Genomic DNA, 20,140 nt, shown 5'->3' on the forward strand with positions numbered 1-20,140 from the left:
GATCATGCCCCTGCTTAACTGCATCCCCATCCGTACTACTCTCACACTTGCTCACTTCATTTTAGTGTCGTAGTCTCTTTTTGGATCTTCTAATATGCTAACCCCATTCATAAGTGTCTTTCTCTAACTCTCCTGGTTCCATCTTGATTTTATGATCTCAGGCCAGATCATATGAGGCCTTCTCTCTAGTTTATTCCCACTTATTTTCACCTGGTTCATTTTCTTTAGTTCATGTCTAAAGAAAATGAACCAGGTGAAATAAGTGGGAATAAATGATTCTTCAACATAGTCTGAGGCTAACTTGTATCTTTGCTTATTCCCACTCTCCTCCACTGGAATATAACTGCGAGAACAGGAACTCTGTGTTTTGTTTATTGATCAGTGCTCACCATCTAGAACAGTGCCTGGTACATGGTAGATACTCAGGAAAGTTTTGTGTGCTTTTAATGAGTAAATTAATTTTTTTTGCTATACATTCATATGACCACATGGAGTTATGAAACCTCTAAGATTTTAAAGTATATTCTCTAGTGATTTTGATGGGTATTTTCTTCATTTCTAGAGATTTTGAAATTTTTCTTTTTCATTTATTAATGTAGGACTTTTAGCAAAAGCATACACAATGAAAAAAATGGCAGAAAAGATTATTGATATAACTTAATAAGCCCATTTGAAACAAATATTTTATCAAATACACTTACAGAAAGTTTTAAAAATTGTACAGTTTTTAAGATGGCATCAAGAATACCATCTAGTGGGCAGCCCCAGTGGCTCAGCGGTTTAACGCCGCCTTCAGCCCAGGGCATGATCCTGGGGACCCAGGATTAAGTCCCATGTCGGGCTCCCTGCATGGAGCCTGCTTCTCCCTCTGCTTGTGTCTCTGCCTCTCTCTCTCTCTCTGTGTCTCTCATGAATAAATAAATAAAATCTTAAAAAAAAAAAAAAAAGAATACCATCTAGTGACTAACTTATTTTCCTTAACAGATTATGTCGCTTAAAAAAGAAAGCACAGGCAGAAGCAAATGCCACAGCTATCAGTAATCTGTTGCCATTCATGGAATATGAAGTACATACACAGCTAATGAATAAACTAAAACTGAAAGGAATGAACGCTTTATTTGGACTGAGAATTCAGATCACAGTGGGTGAAAATATGTTGATGGGCTTAGCGGTAAGTTTAGATGTTTTGGTTTGGTTTTGTGATTCCGGTAGTTTAGTAGATTCTGTTTTGTGTGATTCAAAGAGTCTTTTAAAAGGACTTATTTGAAGAAACTGGTATTAAGACCTTGGAGGGTTGGGGATATTATAAGAAGTAAAAAGTCTGATAATAGGCTTTTACATTTATATATGAATCACTGTTTAAAATTAATATATAAAATTTATTTATATTTATATTATTATATTCTGATCATAATCTCAGTAGTCAAATTTCTGAAAATTATCATGTGTAGCTTATTTAGTAAGTTGGTCATCATTGTTCTGTATTTTATTATTTTTTACACATTGCTAAAACAGGATTTTTCCTCAGCACTGACGTTTGGGACTAGAAAACTATTCATTGTTAGGGGCTGTCTGGTATATTACAGAATGTTTAGCAGCCACCATGGCCTCTGCACACTAATGGCTTCCCTTTAGTATGACATCCAGAAATGTTTCCAGACATTACTAGATGTTCCTTGGGGGCAGAGTCACTCCTGAGTGGGGAGGACCACTAGGCTAAAACAATCTTTAGTTATATGGAGAAAATTAAGCAATACATATAAAACTCTGCCTACTGCTGGATAAGAAAATGTTTCATCATAAATGTGCACCTATGGTCAACTGTGGAATGTGCAATAAAGTATATGTTTCTTTTTCTTTTTTTTTTTTTTTTTTTTTAAGTTTGTGTTTCTTAAGTGTTGATAAATTGTGAGGCAGTAGAGGGACACCAGTGTGGCTCAGTGGGTTACGCCTCTGACTCTTGATCTTGGCTCAGGTCTTGATCTCATGGTCGTGAGTTTGAGCCTGCATTTGGCTCTACCTGGGCATTGAGCCTACTTATAAAAATAGAAAATGAAAATTCATGAGGGAGTGGGACGCTCTTTATCTCAGCTTTACGTTCACTGTGACTTATTAGAAAATAAATTTTGACTACAAGTTGTCACTGGGGAAAGCAAGAATTGTCTTTGTAAGTCATCTAAGACCCAGAGAACTAGATGCCTGCAAAATACATATTTATCAGGTAGAAACTGATTCACAGTATTTATGGAAATCCTCTCCTATTTTAGACACTTCCTTAGCCAGGATCTTCATCTGTGACACTGGCACTTTTCAAATTGGAATTCTCTGCCATATTTCTGAGATACATAAAAATTTAATTTTAAGAAATATATAGAACTTGGATTTTTTTTCCTCAGTATGCATTTGTAGATAAAATGCTAAACTATTTCCTGTTCATACATTTACAATTATGTAAATTTCTGAATGTAGGGGTAATTGTGTGGTAAAGATAAACTAATCAGGTAATCACGATTTTTTTAACAAGAGAAATTTGCAACAATTAGTTAAAGTAGTCTGATTTATATTAAAATTTTTGATATCTAGATTAACTGAATAAAGTGTTCATTATAATTCATTCATCTAAAAACTCACATGCTTAGCAATTATTATAAATGTATAATTTGGACTGAATATAAAACTAGTTATTGGTGGGTGTCTGTGGGAACTAAGAGCTTGATTCAGATTCAAAGATTTAAAAAGCATGGTGGAGCGCAGCCTGAGTGGCTTAGCAGTTTAGCGCTGCCTTTGGCCCAGGGCTTGATCCTGGAGACCGGGGATCGAGTCCCACGTCAGGCTCCCTGCATGGAGCCTGCTTCTCCCTCTGCCGCGCTCTCTCTCTCTCTCTCTCTCTGTCTGTCTCTCATTAATAAATTTTTAAAAAATTCTTAAAAAAATAAATAAAAAAATAAAAAGCATGGTGGCAAACATATCAAATACTTCTAATGGTTGAGCTCTAGGGAACTAGTTTGTGATACTGGTGTAATTTTTTGATGCCTGCCTGAAATATTGCCTTTTCTTATTCTTGCTGATCTTTTCCTTCTTGACTACTAGTGACACTCATTATATACTGTTTGTGATTTTGATCTTTGTGCTGTGGTTTAGCTTGTGCACTTAAATCTCAAGGCCCTAAAGGGATCCCTGGGTGGCTCAGCGGTTTAGAGCCTGTCTTCAGCCCAGGGCGTGATCCTGGAGACCCAGGATCGAGTTCCGCATCGGGCTACGTGCATGGAGCCTGCTTCTCCCTCTGCTTGTGTCTCTGCCTCTCTTTCTCTCTCTCTCTCTCTCTCTCTCTGTGTCTTTAATGATAAATAAATAAAATCTTAAAAAAAAAAAAACCCAAAAACTCAAGGCCCCAAGAGTAGCTTCCATGATAATTGATCTCTGCCTACTGGATATCTGGCACTGTGCTACCCCAGAAGTAATGCAATATTATCTTGACAAGAGGGGCAAATGGATGCTATAATAGATTGAGACTTGTCCAAAGTGATATGATGTACTGGAACTGAATTTCAAACCCAGGTTTGTCTTATTCCAGAGTCTGTGTTCTCAACCATTCTGGGCTGTTACCTCATTAGTGAGTACAGTGAAGAACCTGTTAGAGATACTCTGCTAAGGCTTCATATGGCAGGAGGGTGTTCTGAGGTTGAGCATCAGAGACTGAGTCATAGACATAGTCATGGTCACTAATGAACAAACCAGGAGAGAGAGCTTCTGAGCATCAATGTCATCTACTGCACAGAGTTCATGTCATCTACTGCACAGAGTTCATCATAGAATATCATACCCTTTTTAGTGTGGGTTTTTACAAAATTGGCATTTGATTAGAAAGAATAATAACTCACACAGGAGCATCTGACTCTTGATTTCAGCTCAGATCATGATCTCAGTGTGTAACCCCCCACCCCAATCTCACTTGCGAGTACAGCCTCAGTCATACTCTCTCTTTAAAAAAAAAATAATAACTCACACAGTTCAAAATACACAAATATCCAGAGTTAAATGTCTTTTCTTGTCTACATTCCACTCTTTCTGTGTAAACAATTTGATGTTTATATTTGTATATATCTTTTGCTTTGCTTATATAATAAGCATGTTTAAATGTGGATGTACATAGGGGTGTGTGTGTGTGTGTGTGTAAATATCGTGTGTTGTATTTCCCTTAATAGTTTTCTAGTACTGATGGCATGTGGTACAGTTAGAGTCAGAAATTAATAGTCATTTAATTAAATATTTAAAATGAATCCGTATTAAGTAAAATTTTCTTTCTTGGTAATTATGGATGTAGTGTGATATCATGAGAAGTTCTTAGATTTTAGAGTCAGAAACACATTCAAATCTCTTCTCCATGTTTATTGACAGTGTGATCTTGAGTAAATTTCCTGTCCTTCCTGAAGGAAGGATAATATTGCTGCTGATAAATTTCCTGTCCTTCCTGAAGTTGTTTCCTCACTTGCTTTGCAAAAGTTTCCCTTTTACTTTTTAATAATTTTTAATCTTTTTTTCCTACACTTTTTCAGTGCAATTTATTTTTTGAAATCATAGGTAAAAATTTTAAAGTGCAGTTGGGTATGCAGTGAAAAGTAAATCCTTCTTTCATTGCTGTCCCTCCTATTTACCCAAGGTTCTCATCAGAAGCAACCAATTCCTGTTACCAGTTATGTGTTTCTGCTCTCTTCCAACATATGTCCCATATGTGCACTGATGCTAATTATCTTTCTCCTGTAGGGCAAAGATAGTTTTCCTAAGTATGAAGACTTAAGGACTATTATTCTTTAGATATTTTTTCTGATTATTTCCCTGTTGTTTTTACAAGTCGGCCACAGGTGTGTATTTAGCAGCTTTACCTACGCCTGGTGGCATTCAGATTGCTGGGAAGACTCCTAATGATGGCTCCTATGAACAGCATATATCTCATATGCAAAAGAAGATAAATGACACAATTGCTAAGAATAAAGAATTATATGAAATCAATCCTCCGGTAAGTAAAATAAATCTATATTGTGAATATATGTTATTGTTAGGGGTTAGTTTATTTTGGGATTACCTTATTTTGGACAAATTTTTTTTCACTGTTAAGATTTGCTCTCCTCATTACTCATTTCTTTTACCTCCTTTTGCAATCATACTCAAATGTCTCCTTTTAGGGAGCTGACTCTGACTACCTGATTTGAAAATTGTCCTCTCCCATCAATTTTTGATACTTTCTATCCACCTTCTGTGTTTTATTGTTTTTTATTTCTCTTATCTGTGTGTGTGTAAACACGAGAAAATATGTTTTTGATTTTTATAACTGCTTGTTGCATACAGAAGAATGAAGCTTCTTTGAGGCTGTATTCCTGAGGCCTAGCATAGTTCCTCCTAGTAGTAGCCTCTTGATAAATATTGCTGAATGATTAAATAAATAGTTTAAACGTTCATTTTTGGTAAAAAAGAAAGATTGCTTATTTAAGATAAAAATGTGAAAGAATACCCCATTTTTCAGTTTTAGTTTCTTAGGATTTTTCTACGAGTAACTTCCGTAGTCATTCTTTGATACCAAGTTTGTAGTAGATATCACAGTTTCTCCTACTCTGAGGATGCCTTATAGCCAGTTTTAAATGAAAGAAGAAAGTGTCGGAGTTAGAATGAATCTATTTGTTTTTTATGAGTCTTTGATAATGAAATACTTATGTAAAAGGAACATGTTTGAATAACATTATTATTGTTATTTGACTTTATACACACTGTCAGAATTTTGGTTGCTTGTCTGGGACAGTGCATCTGCATTCTAGTTTGAGACTTACAGCTTTCTAGCAAAGTTAAGTTGAGAGGAATTTTAAAGATATGACCTAGAGCTACACTGTTAAGTGTGGTGGACACTGTCACATGTGGCTGTACAGCACTTGATATGTGTCTGGTCCAAATTGAGAGGTGCTATCAGTATAAAATACGCACTGGATTTGGAAGACTTAATATGAAAAAGAATGTAAATTATCTCATGAGTATTTTTTATATAGATTATATTTTGAAAATGTAATCTTTTGGATATAGTGAATTAAATAAAATTTTATTAAAATTCTATTTCTTTTTTATTTTATTATATATGAGGCTTGCTTTATATTTCTATTGAACAGTGCTGATACAGAGCTTCTTGAAATTCACTAAGAAAGTTAGTATGTTAATATATTAATGCTTAAATAGCCTTTTTAAAGCTTTCCACACAGCCCTTTACTGATGCTTGAAGTACATTATTTTTCTTTTATAATTATGTTTTGATATTTGAACATTTACTAATAGTATTTATGTCTGTTGTGGAAAATGATTTGCAAAGCTTTATGTTAGGGCCCTGTGATATAAGCTGAACTCTTTTACTTACCAGTATTTATCAACTATATGCTCCCATGCTGACCTCTCATAGGAAGTATCTCTGTATACTATTGTATTTGTATATGCTTCTGTCATGGGGCTGTTCCATATTATTGCACTTAGTTTTTGCATGTCTGTCTGTCTTTAATATAAGCATTTTAAAGTCAGACATGTTTAGAGAATGTGAATTAAATTACTTCATCTATTCAATAAATATTTATTGAGCTTCCTGTTTCAGTAGTAGATTGTAGAGGAGGGGATAAATCTGTTATGATTTTTAAAATTTCAACATATATGGGTTTCATGTGTTGAATATGATACAAAAAGATTTATCAATCTATGAATTTTCTAATATATCTCTCCTTATTTCAGATACTGAGTGCATTATAGTCTTTCAGCATAACATCTCAGAATTTGACAGATTCAGTGTAGTAAGCTACTACTCATATCACAATTTTGTCTTTTCTGTTTCTAAAACAATGTATACCTACCCTGAAAATATACATCAGTGTGTTTCTTCTCTTAGGAAAGAAAGGTAGCTCCAGTTGAAGTGAATGTACTTGTTTTTTTTTCTCAACACTGAAAAATCTTTCTAATGTAGAGCAGTAGTACCACTTAAGTGGAGATCATTTAGTCAACCAAAGGTATCAAAATAAGGTGCAAAACTTTTAGAATAGGGGATCCCTGGGTGGCTCAGCAGTTTAATGCCTGCCTTTGGCTCAGGGCATGATCCTGGAGTCCCGGGATCAAGTCCCACATCGGGCTCCCTGCGTGGAGCCTGCTTCTCTCTCTGCCTGTGTGTCTGCCTCTCTCAATCTCTGTGTCTCTCATGAATAAATAAATAAAATCTTTGAAAAAAAAACTTTTAGAATAATAAACAGTATTAGTGGTAAAAACTTCGTTACGAATCTAAGATATATTAAAAACAGAGGGGATCCCTGGGTGGCGCAGCGGTTTAGCACCTGTCTTTGGCCCAGGGCGCGATCCTGGAGACCCGGGATCGAATCCCACATCGGGCTCCCGGTGCATGGAGCCTGCTCCTCCCTCTGCCTGTGTCTCTGCCTCTCTCTCTCTCTCTCTGTGTGTGACTATCATAAATAAATAAAAATTAAAAATAAACATTGTATTTAAAAAAAAACAGATACTGGCTTTTATTAGATCTATAATGTAATGAACAGAAGCATAAACAAATTTTAAACTACTGAAAAATTAAAAAAAAGAAAGATGTTATCTGGTTGGAAGAATATTACACTCAGAGTAAAAAAAACTGATCTGGATAGGTTTGTCACTTAACTAGTTTTCAAGGACAGGCAAACTACTTTACCTCTGAACTGTAGCTCTTTTTCATTTTGTAGTCATTATAATAGGTACCCTGTTAAAATTACACAAGGCAAGGTAATTTGGGGTACAAATAAGAGAAATGAATGTGAAATTACTTTATAGATAGCTATTATGAAATAGTAGTCTTCTGTAAGGTATACGCTAGCAATGAACATTTAAAACTGCATTCTTGAAAAAATTTTAGGTTCCTTGTTATTTAAAAACATAGCTCTGTTATGCCAACAATAGTGTAGGCCTTTTTGCATTTGTGCTCACATAGTCACATTCTCCTGATAGTCCTTGTAGCCAACAGATACTTAGAATCTCTAGTTAGCATTGATCTTTGGCTATGTAATAGGTAAAAGCTTGCAAACTCATATAGGGTTACATCCTCAAAAAGATCATCATTGTAGCTACCAAAGTTTGTTTAGCTTAGTAAGTTGCATAGCAAATATCTGCATAATATATGTATTAATGTGTACATGCACACGTTTATCATATTCCTCATTTTATCATGTGGAGCTTTGAAAAATTGCCACTGGGTAAGAAAAGATGGAAAGTTAGAATCCTTTTTGGGGACTACTTTTATTTTATTTTATTTATTTTATTTTATTTTTTATTATTATTTTTTATTTTTATTTATGAGAGACAGAGAGGCAGAGACATAGGCGGAAGGAGAAGCAGACTCCGTGCAGGCAGCATAATGCAGGACTCGATCCCAGGACCCCAGGATCTCGACCTGAGCTGACAGACAGACACTCAACCACTGAGCCACCGATGTGCCCCTTGGGGACTACATTTTTTTTTTTTTTTTTGGACTACATTTTTTAAAAAATGTTTTATTATTCATGAGAGACACACAGAGAGAGGCAGAGACACAGGCAGAGAGAGAGAAGCAGGCTCCATGCAGGGAGCCCAATGTGGGACTCAATCCCAGATCCCAGGATCAATGACCTGAGCCGAAGGCAGACATTCAAACCGCTGAGCTACCCAGGTGTCCCTGGACTACATTTTTTTAATTATTTTTGGGCTGTTTGGTCTTTTAAAGGCTGAGTAGAAAATACTTTCTGAGCTGGAAGGACTGCCAATTCCCTACTTGTTGTGTCTTTTCTGTACACTAGATGTCAGTATTGCCTTGCTGTGTCTGTGACACATCTCTATGTGTTTATCAATTAGTGTATCAAGACTGCTATTATTCATAGAAGGAAATATCCACGTACTCTACAAAAAGATAATTAGTCATAAAAGTTATAATTAAATATAGGCTGTGAATATATTTAGACTTTATTCTTTACAGATATTTATCTATTAATAAAAATATTTAAAACCGAACTGAAGCATACAAGTATTGAATCATGTTGTATATCTGAAATTAATACAAAGTTATATGTCCATTATACTTCCGTAAAAAGGAAAAAAACCCTACGGTTTACAAAATAACCCCAAAACTGAAAAAGACAGTTTTTTAAAAAAATTTTTATTTATTTATGATAGTCACACAGAGAGAGAGAGAGAGAGAGAGAGGCAGAGACATAGGCAGAGGGAGAAGCAGGCTCCATGCACCGGGAGCCCGACTTGGGATTCGATCCCGGGTCTCCAGGATCGCGCCCTGGGACAAAGGCAGGTGCTAAACCGCTGCGCCACCCAGGGATCCCTGAAAAAGACAGTTTTATATGATATAAAGCAATTGTATTTCTTTTAGGAGGTATCAGAAGAGATTATAGGATCACCCATTCCAGAACCTAGACAACGCTCAAGACTTTTAAGATCTCAGTCAGAAAGCTCTGATGAAGTTACAGAGTTGGACCTTTCACATGGGAAAAAAGATGCTTTTGTTTTGGAGGTAATACTACATTAGACTAATTTCTTCAAGTTTTTGGAAGATATACATTTTTACAGTCAGATCCTAAATTGATGTGATGTGATTTTGTATCATTACAACTGTTATAAATATATAAAGAAATTTTATTATAGTGATTACAACAAATATGAAAATATTAGAACATAGTAATATTTTTTGATCAATACCAGATACAATAATTCAAGTGGCTCTGGAAAAATTAATGTGTGGGTTGAAATAAAATTCAAACAATGCTAAACTAAAAAAATAATGCTAAATTCTTAGAGCTTTTGTAAACTTGAAGGAATTTAAGAAATTAAAATGCTTTTCTTTCACTTATATCTACTTGTTTCATGTCTTATAACATGTTAGTATAATCATATCCTTTTACATGTGGTATCATAGCACTCCAAATGCTGAGTATAGTGTTTTCTTACTGAATTCAGAAGGTATAGTTGAACTTTCATTATAAAAATACACTCACAACTTTCCTGGAGAATGCATGTGGCGCAGAAGATATATGGAGTCTCCTACCTCACAAATCTACTCCCTCTGCCCTCCCCTGTAAATAGTTAGCTTTGATAGAGATAGATGATCTTCCTTTGGTATTGAAGGAAAGGAAAACAAATGAGGATACTCGGAAATGTTCTGGTAAAGTGCCAGTTGAGAGAAAAAAAATCAGATGCCTTTATATTAGTAAAGCAGGAAGCTGATGGTAAAATTGTATTGAGATGGGATTGGAAGTTTGAAGAATCTAGAACAGTGTCCATGAATGTGATCAGGATGTCAGCCACGGGAGATGCACAAGGCTTAATTAACAGGTGAGAATGTTAATTTGTAGAAAACTCAAACTGTATGAGTATGTGCCTATTTCTCCTATTTTTCTACAATCTGAGAATGAAAAACAAAATGGAGGTTGGTAAAAGAATATGTTGGACTGAGGAGGTAAAAAATTCCATGGTCTTGTTTGCAGTAATGCTACTCAAAGGGTGCTGTGACTGCCTATAGCAGCAGCAGTATCTGGAGTCTTATGAGAAATGCAAATTCTGGGGCCCTTACTTCACACTTAGTGAATGAAATTTCAATGTAGAGCCCAGGAATCTGTCTAACAAATTTTCCAGCATTCTAGAGCATAATTGATCTTTATGGTCCTGGATCCTGACTAAGTAGAGAACAAAAGTGCTTCAGATCTGTGTGGAAAGCGGAGAACAAAGTGCAGATTCAGTAAGAGAAGGAACAGACAGGCAGAACATTGTAGTTGGATTTGGGTGTGGAATGTTTTGGGGAATAGTGGATTGAGGTATGGCCATGACTGTAGCTAAAGTAATGTTAAAAATAGTTCTTAAAGTCTCAAAGGTTGAAGTGTGAGTCCTTCAGACCCACGATGTACTGATGAATCTCAGTATATGTCTAGTTGGATAATAAATAACTAGACATAGTTATTTGCAATGGAATATTGTGGTGTAAGAAGAGTAGGAGTTGCACTTATTTTTTTTTAGATGTACCTTTAAATTTATCCCTATGTAATTCAGTTTTAAAGCATTTTTGTATTTAAGTCAAAAGATCATTTTTCTTAAAATTTCTCTTTATTAACTTATACAGGTAGAGATAATAATTGCTTATGGTATCTTTGTAATAAGCCTTTTGAAAGATGTCCTCATAAAGGCTTGAGAAAAGGCTCTCTTTTTACCTGAATATACTTATAATGTGAAATATTTACTTAGAAGTATTTATAATTACTGTGGAGAAATTTACAGAGATTAGAATTTTTTTTTTCAAGTTTTGAATTTTCATTTAGGGAATAACGGCTCCACTTTTTCTTGACTCTTATGTTTCTATTTATTTAGTAAATAATAAAAACAATGATTTTTTTAATATTTTGAAATTATTATATATTTAGTACTTACGTAATAGCTCTAATCTTTTTATTTTCAGATTGATGACACTGATGCTATGGAAGACGTACATTCTCTACTTACTGATGTTCCTCCTCCTTCAGGTGAACAGAAAAAATTGAGATGAGACTAGTTTTATACATCTTAGTTCATAAGTTCTGAATTTATTTTAAAATACTTTAAAGTACTTTATTTTAAAAAAATTAAAAAATAAGAAAAGTACTTTATTTTAAAGGCTTTATCAGCGTCACATCCTGTTATTTACTTTGCTGCCCCAAAGCTAGAACCATTGTTTAAAAATATTTATGTTAGGACTTAGGTGAACTGAGGGGGCTCCTAACTGGCTCAGTCAGTAGAGCATGTGACTCTTGATCTCAGGATTATAATTTCCAGCCTCATGTTGGGTGGAGAGATTACTAAAAACTAATATTTTTTTTTAAAAAGGGGAACTAGATTTTTTTTTTAAGATTATTTTTTTATTTGAGAGAGAGAAAGAGTGATCACTTGTGTGAGCAGGGGAGGGGCAAGGAGAAAGGAGAGAGGGAGGGAATCTCTAGCAGACCCCCTGCTGAGCAAAGAGCCCATGGGGCTTGATCCCAGGACCCTGAGATCATGACCAGAGCTGAAATCAAGAGGCTTAACTGACTTGAGGACGGTTAACTAACTTGAGCCACCCAGGTTCTCTTAGCTTAATTGATTTTTAATCCTTTTATGTTCATACATTAAAAAAAAAAAAAAAAGGAAAAGAAACCAAACTGATAATTTATTAAGATATTCTAAAGTTTACTGAAGGTAATAATGTTTTAGAAAAAAGAATAAATGGATTTTATAGTTAGAATTCCATGTAATAAGTGAAAAATGTTATTTTTCAACATAAAAGTAGATGAAATATTATATAGTTTAACTATGATTTATTTTGACAGGCTTTTATAGTTGTAATACAGAAATTATGCCTGGTATAAATAACTGGACATCTGAAATACAGGTAAACCTTTCATAATTTTCAATAAATACAATGTATGTGATTTTAGCAAGTTCCTTAATATGTTTTCTCTTTGACCTCCTTATTGCAACTAAAATGTTAGCCTTTTTCATATCACATTATTTATTATTATTAATTATTTGGCAGTTTTATCAACTGTTATACTATTTAGTTAAAAATAATAAAATGACATGCAATTATATCTCCCGTATTTAGATGTTCACATCAGTAAGAGTAATCCGATTAAGCAGCCTTAACCTGACTAATCAAGCCCTTAATAAGAACTTTAATGATCTCTGTGAAAATTTGCTCAAGGTAGGAACCTTTTGACTAACTATATTTTAGTTAAAACACCTAAGAATTATGAAATTAAAAAAGAAAAGTATATTGTCTGGAATATCTTACACAAGTGTGAGCTGAATGATTTTTACTTATATATTATGTAAATCTTAACTCTCTCAACTGGTAAAATGCTAAAGTTGCCATCTTGATATGCCACACTATAAAAAAAAATATATTTTAAGTTATTTTATAATTTTAAGCTTCATAGAAATCTATTGTATATTTGTAAATTTAGAAAAACCATTTTTCTTATATTTTATGACATCGATAAAGCTGATTAAATCTTATTATCTGCTTAAATATTTAAAATGTAAGAATATACAAAATAGAAGTGGACCAGCTTTGTCTTAAACTTTCCTTTTGCCCTGATATAATGTGCAGTGAAAAATCCGTTTTTAAAAAATTTTTAAATTCAAAGAAGTGATATTACTCATATTTTCTGTTATGTAGAGCCTGTATTTTAAACTGCGGTCTATGATCCCCTGCTGCCTTTGCCATGTAAATTTTACAGTATCTCTGCCTGAAGATGAATTAATACAGGTAATTAAGATTCAACTTATTAAGATTTCTAGCTTTTCTGATTTGTCTTAATATTATAAATCTGCCATAATTGAATAAAGCATTTTACTTCCAAATATTTTTAAACAAATATATTAGAATAAATCAGATCATGTATATTTTATTTTTCTAAACTCTAATTATCCGAAAGTAGAATTATATTTCTAGCACATATACAATAGGATGCGTACTTACATGGGATTTCTCCAGTCCCCATATTTTAGAGAAGGTACTTGAGCTCTTTCTGGAATATCTGGGTTTAGTATATATGTCAGACTCAAATGCAGTCTAAATATTTGAGGTTATCTGTAATTCTGGTTGAGAATCTTAACCAGCAAAAGTGAATTAGCCAGTTAGTATAAATTGTTCCATTGTACTGAAGAAGATTTGTGAGAAACTTATTTTGGTGACGATTGTTTTGCTAATATTGTTTCTGTAATTCTAGGTCACAGTCACAGCAGTTGCAATAACTTTTGACAAAAATCAGGCTTTGCAGACCACAAAAACACATGTTGAAAAGTCATTGCAAAGAGGTAAACCTGTGATGGATGGGAGCATAGTTCATGTTTGTCTACATTTATAGTTCAGTGAAAAAAGTTGATTAAATAAGTCACTTGTTTCTTGAAGAAGCAATACTGTCACTTTTTCTGTTTATCTTTTATCAAGATAACTTTGTGAATAAGAATGTTTGACTTGGTATTCTTCACAAATAGGCGTTTGGTGTTTGTTTACATAGAGAATGCTGTTATTTTTTAGACTTAGGTTATAGCATATTCTGCAGTAATTTAGAGGTTTTTTTTTTTTTCTGAGGTCTCTGGAGAGGTCCTCAAGACATCTGAGAACATAATTGATGTAGTAAGCATCATGTATTTTTCTTAGGAAAGGTCCTCAGAGTTGTGCTTTTTCCAGTAAAATCTAGGAAGTAACATTCTTAATATATTCCAAAGAAACTCAAATTATTAAAAACCGCTTATGTGTTGTGAAAAAAAGGAGAAGGGAGATAGTATGCTTTCTAAAATTTAAGGACTTACCAGCTAAATAAAATATTCATGATTAGTCTAAATTTTTATAGTGATTACATTCTACATGTAAAACATTGAATTAATGTCAAATAGAGATATATTAAATGATTGTGTTCAGATATTTATCAAAGAAGATAGAAAATAACTGATTTAAGTATCATTGAACTAGTATGGTAGAAAGAATAGAATAATAGTTATTGAGTTATTATTATTATTATTATTTAGTTATTATTTGCAAGGCATTGTGCTAAGAGATTTACACTTAGTATTTTTTTCTAAATCTTAAAAAACAATCCTATCAGGGAAGATAGCATGTCTCAACATTGTGCGGGTGGAGTGTCTCCATGGGAGAAGCCAGGAAGAAAATAACCAGAAACATTGGAGTGGGGGAAATAGATATATTTCAACCCAGATTCTTACTTTTAAAAAATTGATACTAGATCATTACTAAATAACTAGTATTTTTCTTGCCTCTCAAGCCTCTACAGATAATGAAGAACTTCTGCAGTTTCCACTGGAGCTCTGTTCAGATTCACTTCCTTCTCATCCTTTTCCACCAGCTAAAGGTTGGTTAAGTGAGGGAAATGCAAACACAAATCCTATTTCCTAGTTCCTTTTACTTCTTCATTATAGGCAGTCTTAATCTTGAGATGAAGGTTTATTCTTCATTCCCTCATTGTTTGTTTCTTCATGTTCATAAAGGGGAGAGAGTAATATTCCTCTTATTTTAATTTCTCAAGTAATCTCATCATAAATTATTAAGGTAATGTTTCATGTGATGTTCCATTCTTATACTTCAAATGTAGTAAAGTTTTATTTTCAGAGATCTGAATTTCCCAGAGTGACTATTCACATGTGATATATTGACATTTATATGATATCTGGTAAGGTTTTATCCAGCCACAATCGAATCTTTACAAAAATTTTTAGATTTTCATAGATGACAAAATACTGATTTTCTTCAGAAGAAATGTGGAGGAATTTGGGTGGGGTACTACAAGTGAGAAAGGGATGAGCTCTCTTTTGAGTGTCTTGGTTACTATGGAGGAACATTATTATGTGCTTAAAGATACTGGCATATTTTCAAATGCAAAATGATAGTCTCTTAATGGCAATAAGTCTACTTAGATCTATACAGTCTTTGGAGAAAAATGAGGGGTAGTATTTTCTATTTCTCTTCTGATTTCAGGGCAATTTTTATTAAAAGATTTTTCAGAATTAACTGTATCTTATTTCGTAGCATTATATATAGAATACATGCAGCTTGTGTTTTTTTGTAAATTTTTTATTCTGAGAAATGTTATTTGTAATTTCAAATCAAATTGGCTTTTCTAATTATTACAGTTTAATAACACAGGGACATTTTTTTGTGATTTGTACTTATCAGTTTATCTGATACCAAATTAGTATAGAATAGTTTTATATTCACATTGCATGTATGTGAACAGAGTCTTTACTAAATCAGGGCAAGGCTTGTTTATCTATGTAGATAAATAGATCTTGTCTCATCGTTTAAAGATGAAAAGATAAGCTACTTTCAGATTCTGAACTTCATAACATGGTGATTATGATTCTCTTTGTTTTTTTAATCTAAATTAAATTTTCTAATTTAGAACTCCATAGGGAATTTTAGCATAGTTCAACTCCTATGTTGAAAGAATAGAGATGAAACATCAAATCCAAAGATAATCTGAGTTCAGCTTTATAAATTAAATATAGCTTCTAGAACAAAAAGAACTGTGAAGAATTGTCCTTGAACTGACCAGACAGAATTTCTTTATTTTTTTATTTTTTTCAGACAATTTTTTTTAAAAACACCTACTTTAATACAGAAACTTGTATTTAACACAGGGTTAGTTCCAAATTACTTTAAGGTGTCATTTCATTTATCCTTACCCTGCAGTGGGACGGGTGGGGTGTGGAGGAGGAACCCAAACCAAAAATCTAAACACTAAAAAGATTTGATTAGTTGCTAATCTATGAGTATATATATTTATGGAGATAGGGTCTCTGTTAGCTCAGTTTTACCTTGTTAATCATTAGTGATTTCTGCAGAAGATTGGATTTAAATTCTGTAAATTTGTCATATCTATATCTATACCTTGCAGTTTCTGCAGTAGCTTTCAAAATGTTTTCAAAGGTAATTAAAATTAGTGCTTGTTGAGGTCATTAGTCTATTTTGTACAAATGATACTCTGAACTGAAGAACAACAAAAGAAGAATTTGAGTAGAGTAAGTCATATCTGAACAGTACTTAAAATATTGCAGTTTATTTTATAGTGTGAAGAGGGACCAGAAGGTGGAGTAATAAAGTTAGCAGACCTCAATTCTCATCCCAGTTTTGCTGCTGATAATGTGAGAACTTAGGCCAGTTATCCTCTAATAAACCAATAAACCTCAGTCCCTCATCTGTAAAATGTGAAAAGATTAAGATTCTCTCTATCCTTTAAAGTTCTCTGATTCCTTGGGTTTCTATAATTTATGGTTCTTCAATAATTAATGTGTTTCTGTTATTAAAAACAAGTCAAAAGCCAGTGAATCAAAATCAAAAGCTAATGTTTAAGTTAAATTAAAAATTTCCAAATATCTTCACATCTGTTAAACCAGTAATTTTTAAACTCTGCTTCTCCAAAACATGGAGTTTGTTCAGAGATGCCTCAGGCCTTCTACAAGGTAGGGAGGGAAAAGAGGGTAGGGAGAGTGAGAGGATAGGTCTCTGGAACCCCTACTGCTGAGTTGGAGCAGCTTTGATTCAGTAGGCTTTTACTTACTGATTTTCTATATGTGATTTTTGTTGTAAGAGAGATTTTCAACAAGTTTGAAAACCACTGAATCATATCATGCTGCCATCATGATCATCTTCCTAATGTTCAAGAGCATTACATCCAATACTAATATATAGAAAACTTTATATATGAAGTACTTAACTACAAAACCTATATGCTTTTCCTTGAACATTATGTTTTAAAATAATCAGTAAACACTAAAAGATTTACCTGTACCTTTTCTATAAATAGTTGTGTAAATTGTAGCTTATGTTGGATGCTTATTTATTGTCTTTGCTTTCTCAAATCTTTTCAGGAGGACATGGGCTATACTAAATATACTTGAAAAAGTTACCACAAATTATTTTGGAAGATTTGAGGATAGGATGGGTTTTGACAAAGGTCTGAAGGATGTAATAGAGTGTAATACGTGAATTTAGTGATTGAGCATTTTAACATGAAAGAAGGTTTTAAATAGAGAATAGAAATATATGATAAAAGTTAAGCTTAGTGATTTAGATGTAACAGGCAAGAGAGGAAGGTAAGAGTACTAGGAATAAATGCTCAAAAAAATTTTCTACTTATATGCAACCATAAAGGGCTTAAAAGCCAACTACTAATACTGATAAGCAAATAAATATATAGTTTTTATAGTTTTGTTAGGTCAGTTAACTAAGCTGATGGAGCTTTATCCTTTTTTTTTTTTAATTCTGAAAACTTTGTATCCTAATTTTTTTTCATGTTCTTACTATAAACACGGTGATTAAAAATTTTTTATTTCTTTTATGTTGGCAGAGTAGTTTCAAGAGCTATGCACAGTATATTTATTAATACTTCCATCTTTTAACTTGTAGATAAACCTTTCCTTATCTTTTTAAGTTACTGAAAATGAGTGAATATTACATGAAGAAAAGATGCTTCAATTACATGTATCCTAATTCACTGTGTAGAGTAAGCCTGGGCCTGAATTGTCCATCCATGTTCAATTTTTTCCTTTCATCTTTTGTTATATTTGGTTTTGTTTCTCAAGGTAACAAAATAGTTTGATGTATGTCTCAAATTTATGGCTGGTTTCGTTACCTTGTTCTAGGTATCTTGATTTTTCTGATTTGAAATATTAAAAGGTGCTGAGCCTGAGTGATTTCTTCCAGGAAATTATCATGTGAACATCATAAAAATTTTTTGATGAATACTATGAGGAACACAGATGATGTGGCATCAATGTAAAAATACTTATATGGGGCTGTAAGATGAGAAAAAGGATGGTATAACAAAATTTTTATACCACTCTCGTGTTTTTTCCCATCAATATGTATAGTTTTCTGAATACTACTTTACTCTGAAATGGTTTTAAGAAACTTTAAAAATGTTATAAAATGATAGAACAAATACAGTAAAAATGGAGAATCTGAGTGATAATAATCTGGGTGAAAAGCTAAAAAATAGGTTTTATAGACTATAGTTAATCTCAAAAATTTTATGCATGTAGCTTTTTTATAGAAGGTTAGCATATTATTTTTGATATATGTCTAAAGACCTAAATCTCAGGTACCATACTGTGGGTCTTATGATCTTAGACAAATGTGTGTGAATTATATGCCACTAGAAATATATCTCAAGTACTTTATAAGTTTAATCTATAATAGGATAATAGTTTTCATTAAAATTCTGAGAGTTTAAGCCTTTAAAAAGGTTTAATTTAGATTTTATATACTGTTGGATAAAACCATATGAAGAAAGGTCTTTTATACCTACCTTGTTCCTGCTTTCATTTTGCTTTATGCTGGGGTGGTAGCTTCATATTCAATGTCATAAACTATAAACTGGCAGGAGTAGGCTTTCCACTAAGCAGCTGCTGATTAATGTGACAAGTATAGATCAAATTCTGGATTTCAGTATAAAAATAAAACCCTCAATACATTGTACTCCATAATTAGGTATTCACATTTGAACTTTTTTTATCTTTATTTTTTATTGAGGCTGTAAGGGTTATTTTTTTGTTAAGCCAAATTTGATTCTAAAAAGATAGTTTGATTTTTTTTTTTAAATTTAGTGACTTGCCTTCCATTATTTTAAATGAGTGATTAGAAATATAAATCTATAAAAACTACAAAAGTTAGCTTTTGTTTTATCTTGCCAATGAATGGTTCTAAATTCTTAAAACTATTATATAATTCTTTGCACTAACTAAAAGCATCTTTATATATTAACAATTCATCGCATGTCTGTTTTTTCTCTCCCTTTAAAATGTATTTTGTCACTATGACCAAATGGCAAAATAAAAATTCCATGTTATCAATGGCCCCAACAATTAGTAGGAGGTCCTGAAAGGAGAGAGACACTGAGGGGAAGGATATTGAAGGGAAATAGAAATTAAGGAGGGGAAAATGTATGAGGAACTCATCCCAGACATGGGAGAGAAGGAAGGAAAGAATTAATGGAGAAGTAGGGATAAGGAATCTTTGCCTCTTCAAGGCAACTTGAGTTCAGTGAAATCCAGAGTCTGAGGAAGAGGGAGTAAGCAGCAAAGAAAACTGAATTGGGTTACTGGCAAAAATGGCCTTATTTGGAAGAGAAGACCTAAAGGATGGGAGAGAGAGAAGTGGATGCCTAGAAACAGGCAGGAAAACAAGATGGGGATTGAAGAAAACAAGTGGTTTAGGCTATTGTACACCTTTAGTTGGAAGCTTTAATGACCCAAATAGAGAAGCACATTGTCTTTGTCATCTAATGTATGAATTGTGAGGGAAGTTGAGTTTTTTCCCTTAGTGGACCATCCAAATTGAAGCTATTTATATTTTTCTCTGTGCTTTAATGATTCTTAGCTGTAATATGGCAATTTCATTATCAGTCCACCAATATTTGAATACCATTATGGACAGGGTTTATACAGAATGCTTATACACATAATTTAACTCCATCATTAAGCAAGATTTTATAGTTCTAGGACATAGCTAATCAGTGCATTATATATTGATGGAAATGCCTAAAGAGACATAAAACCAAATTTTTATCATAATAACTAAAAACAA

General features: G+C 33.1%; 1 protein-coding gene across 27 annotated transcripts in view; it reads left to right on the top strand.

Annotated features, from left to right (window-relative positions):
* The window catches only part of C2CD5 (C2 calcium dependent domain containing 5), a 101,005-nt gene that overhangs the window by 66,596 nt on the left and 14,269 nt on the right, over positions 1-20,140 (top strand). For all 27 annotated transcript variants that reach the window (XM_025455347.3, XM_025455351.3, XM_025455349.3 and 24 more), the window contains 9 exons: positions 985-1,171; positions 4,853-5,017; positions 9,407-9,547; positions 11,480-11,543; positions 12,363-12,424; positions 12,638-12,736; positions 13,214-13,303; positions 13,767-13,854; positions 14,823-14,909. In XM_025455347.3, coding sequence (XP_025311132.3) covers positions 985-1,171; positions 4,853-5,017; positions 9,407-9,547; positions 11,480-11,543; positions 12,363-12,424; positions 12,638-12,736; positions 13,214-13,303; positions 13,767-13,854; positions 14,823-14,909 — 983 coding nt within the window. The remainder of the gene's footprint in view (positions 1-984; positions 1,172-4,852; positions 5,018-9,406; positions 9,548-11,479; positions 11,544-12,362; positions 12,425-12,637; positions 12,737-13,213; positions 13,304-13,766; positions 13,855-14,822; positions 14,910-20,140) is intronic.

The sequence above is a fragment of the Canis lupus genome, chromosome 27, assembly GCF_003254725.2.
Source record: "Canis lupus dingo isolate Sandy chromosome 27, ASM325472v2, whole genome shotgun sequence".
NCBI classification, from domain to species: Eukaryota; Metazoa; Chordata; class Mammalia; order Carnivora; family Canidae; genus Canis; species Canis lupus.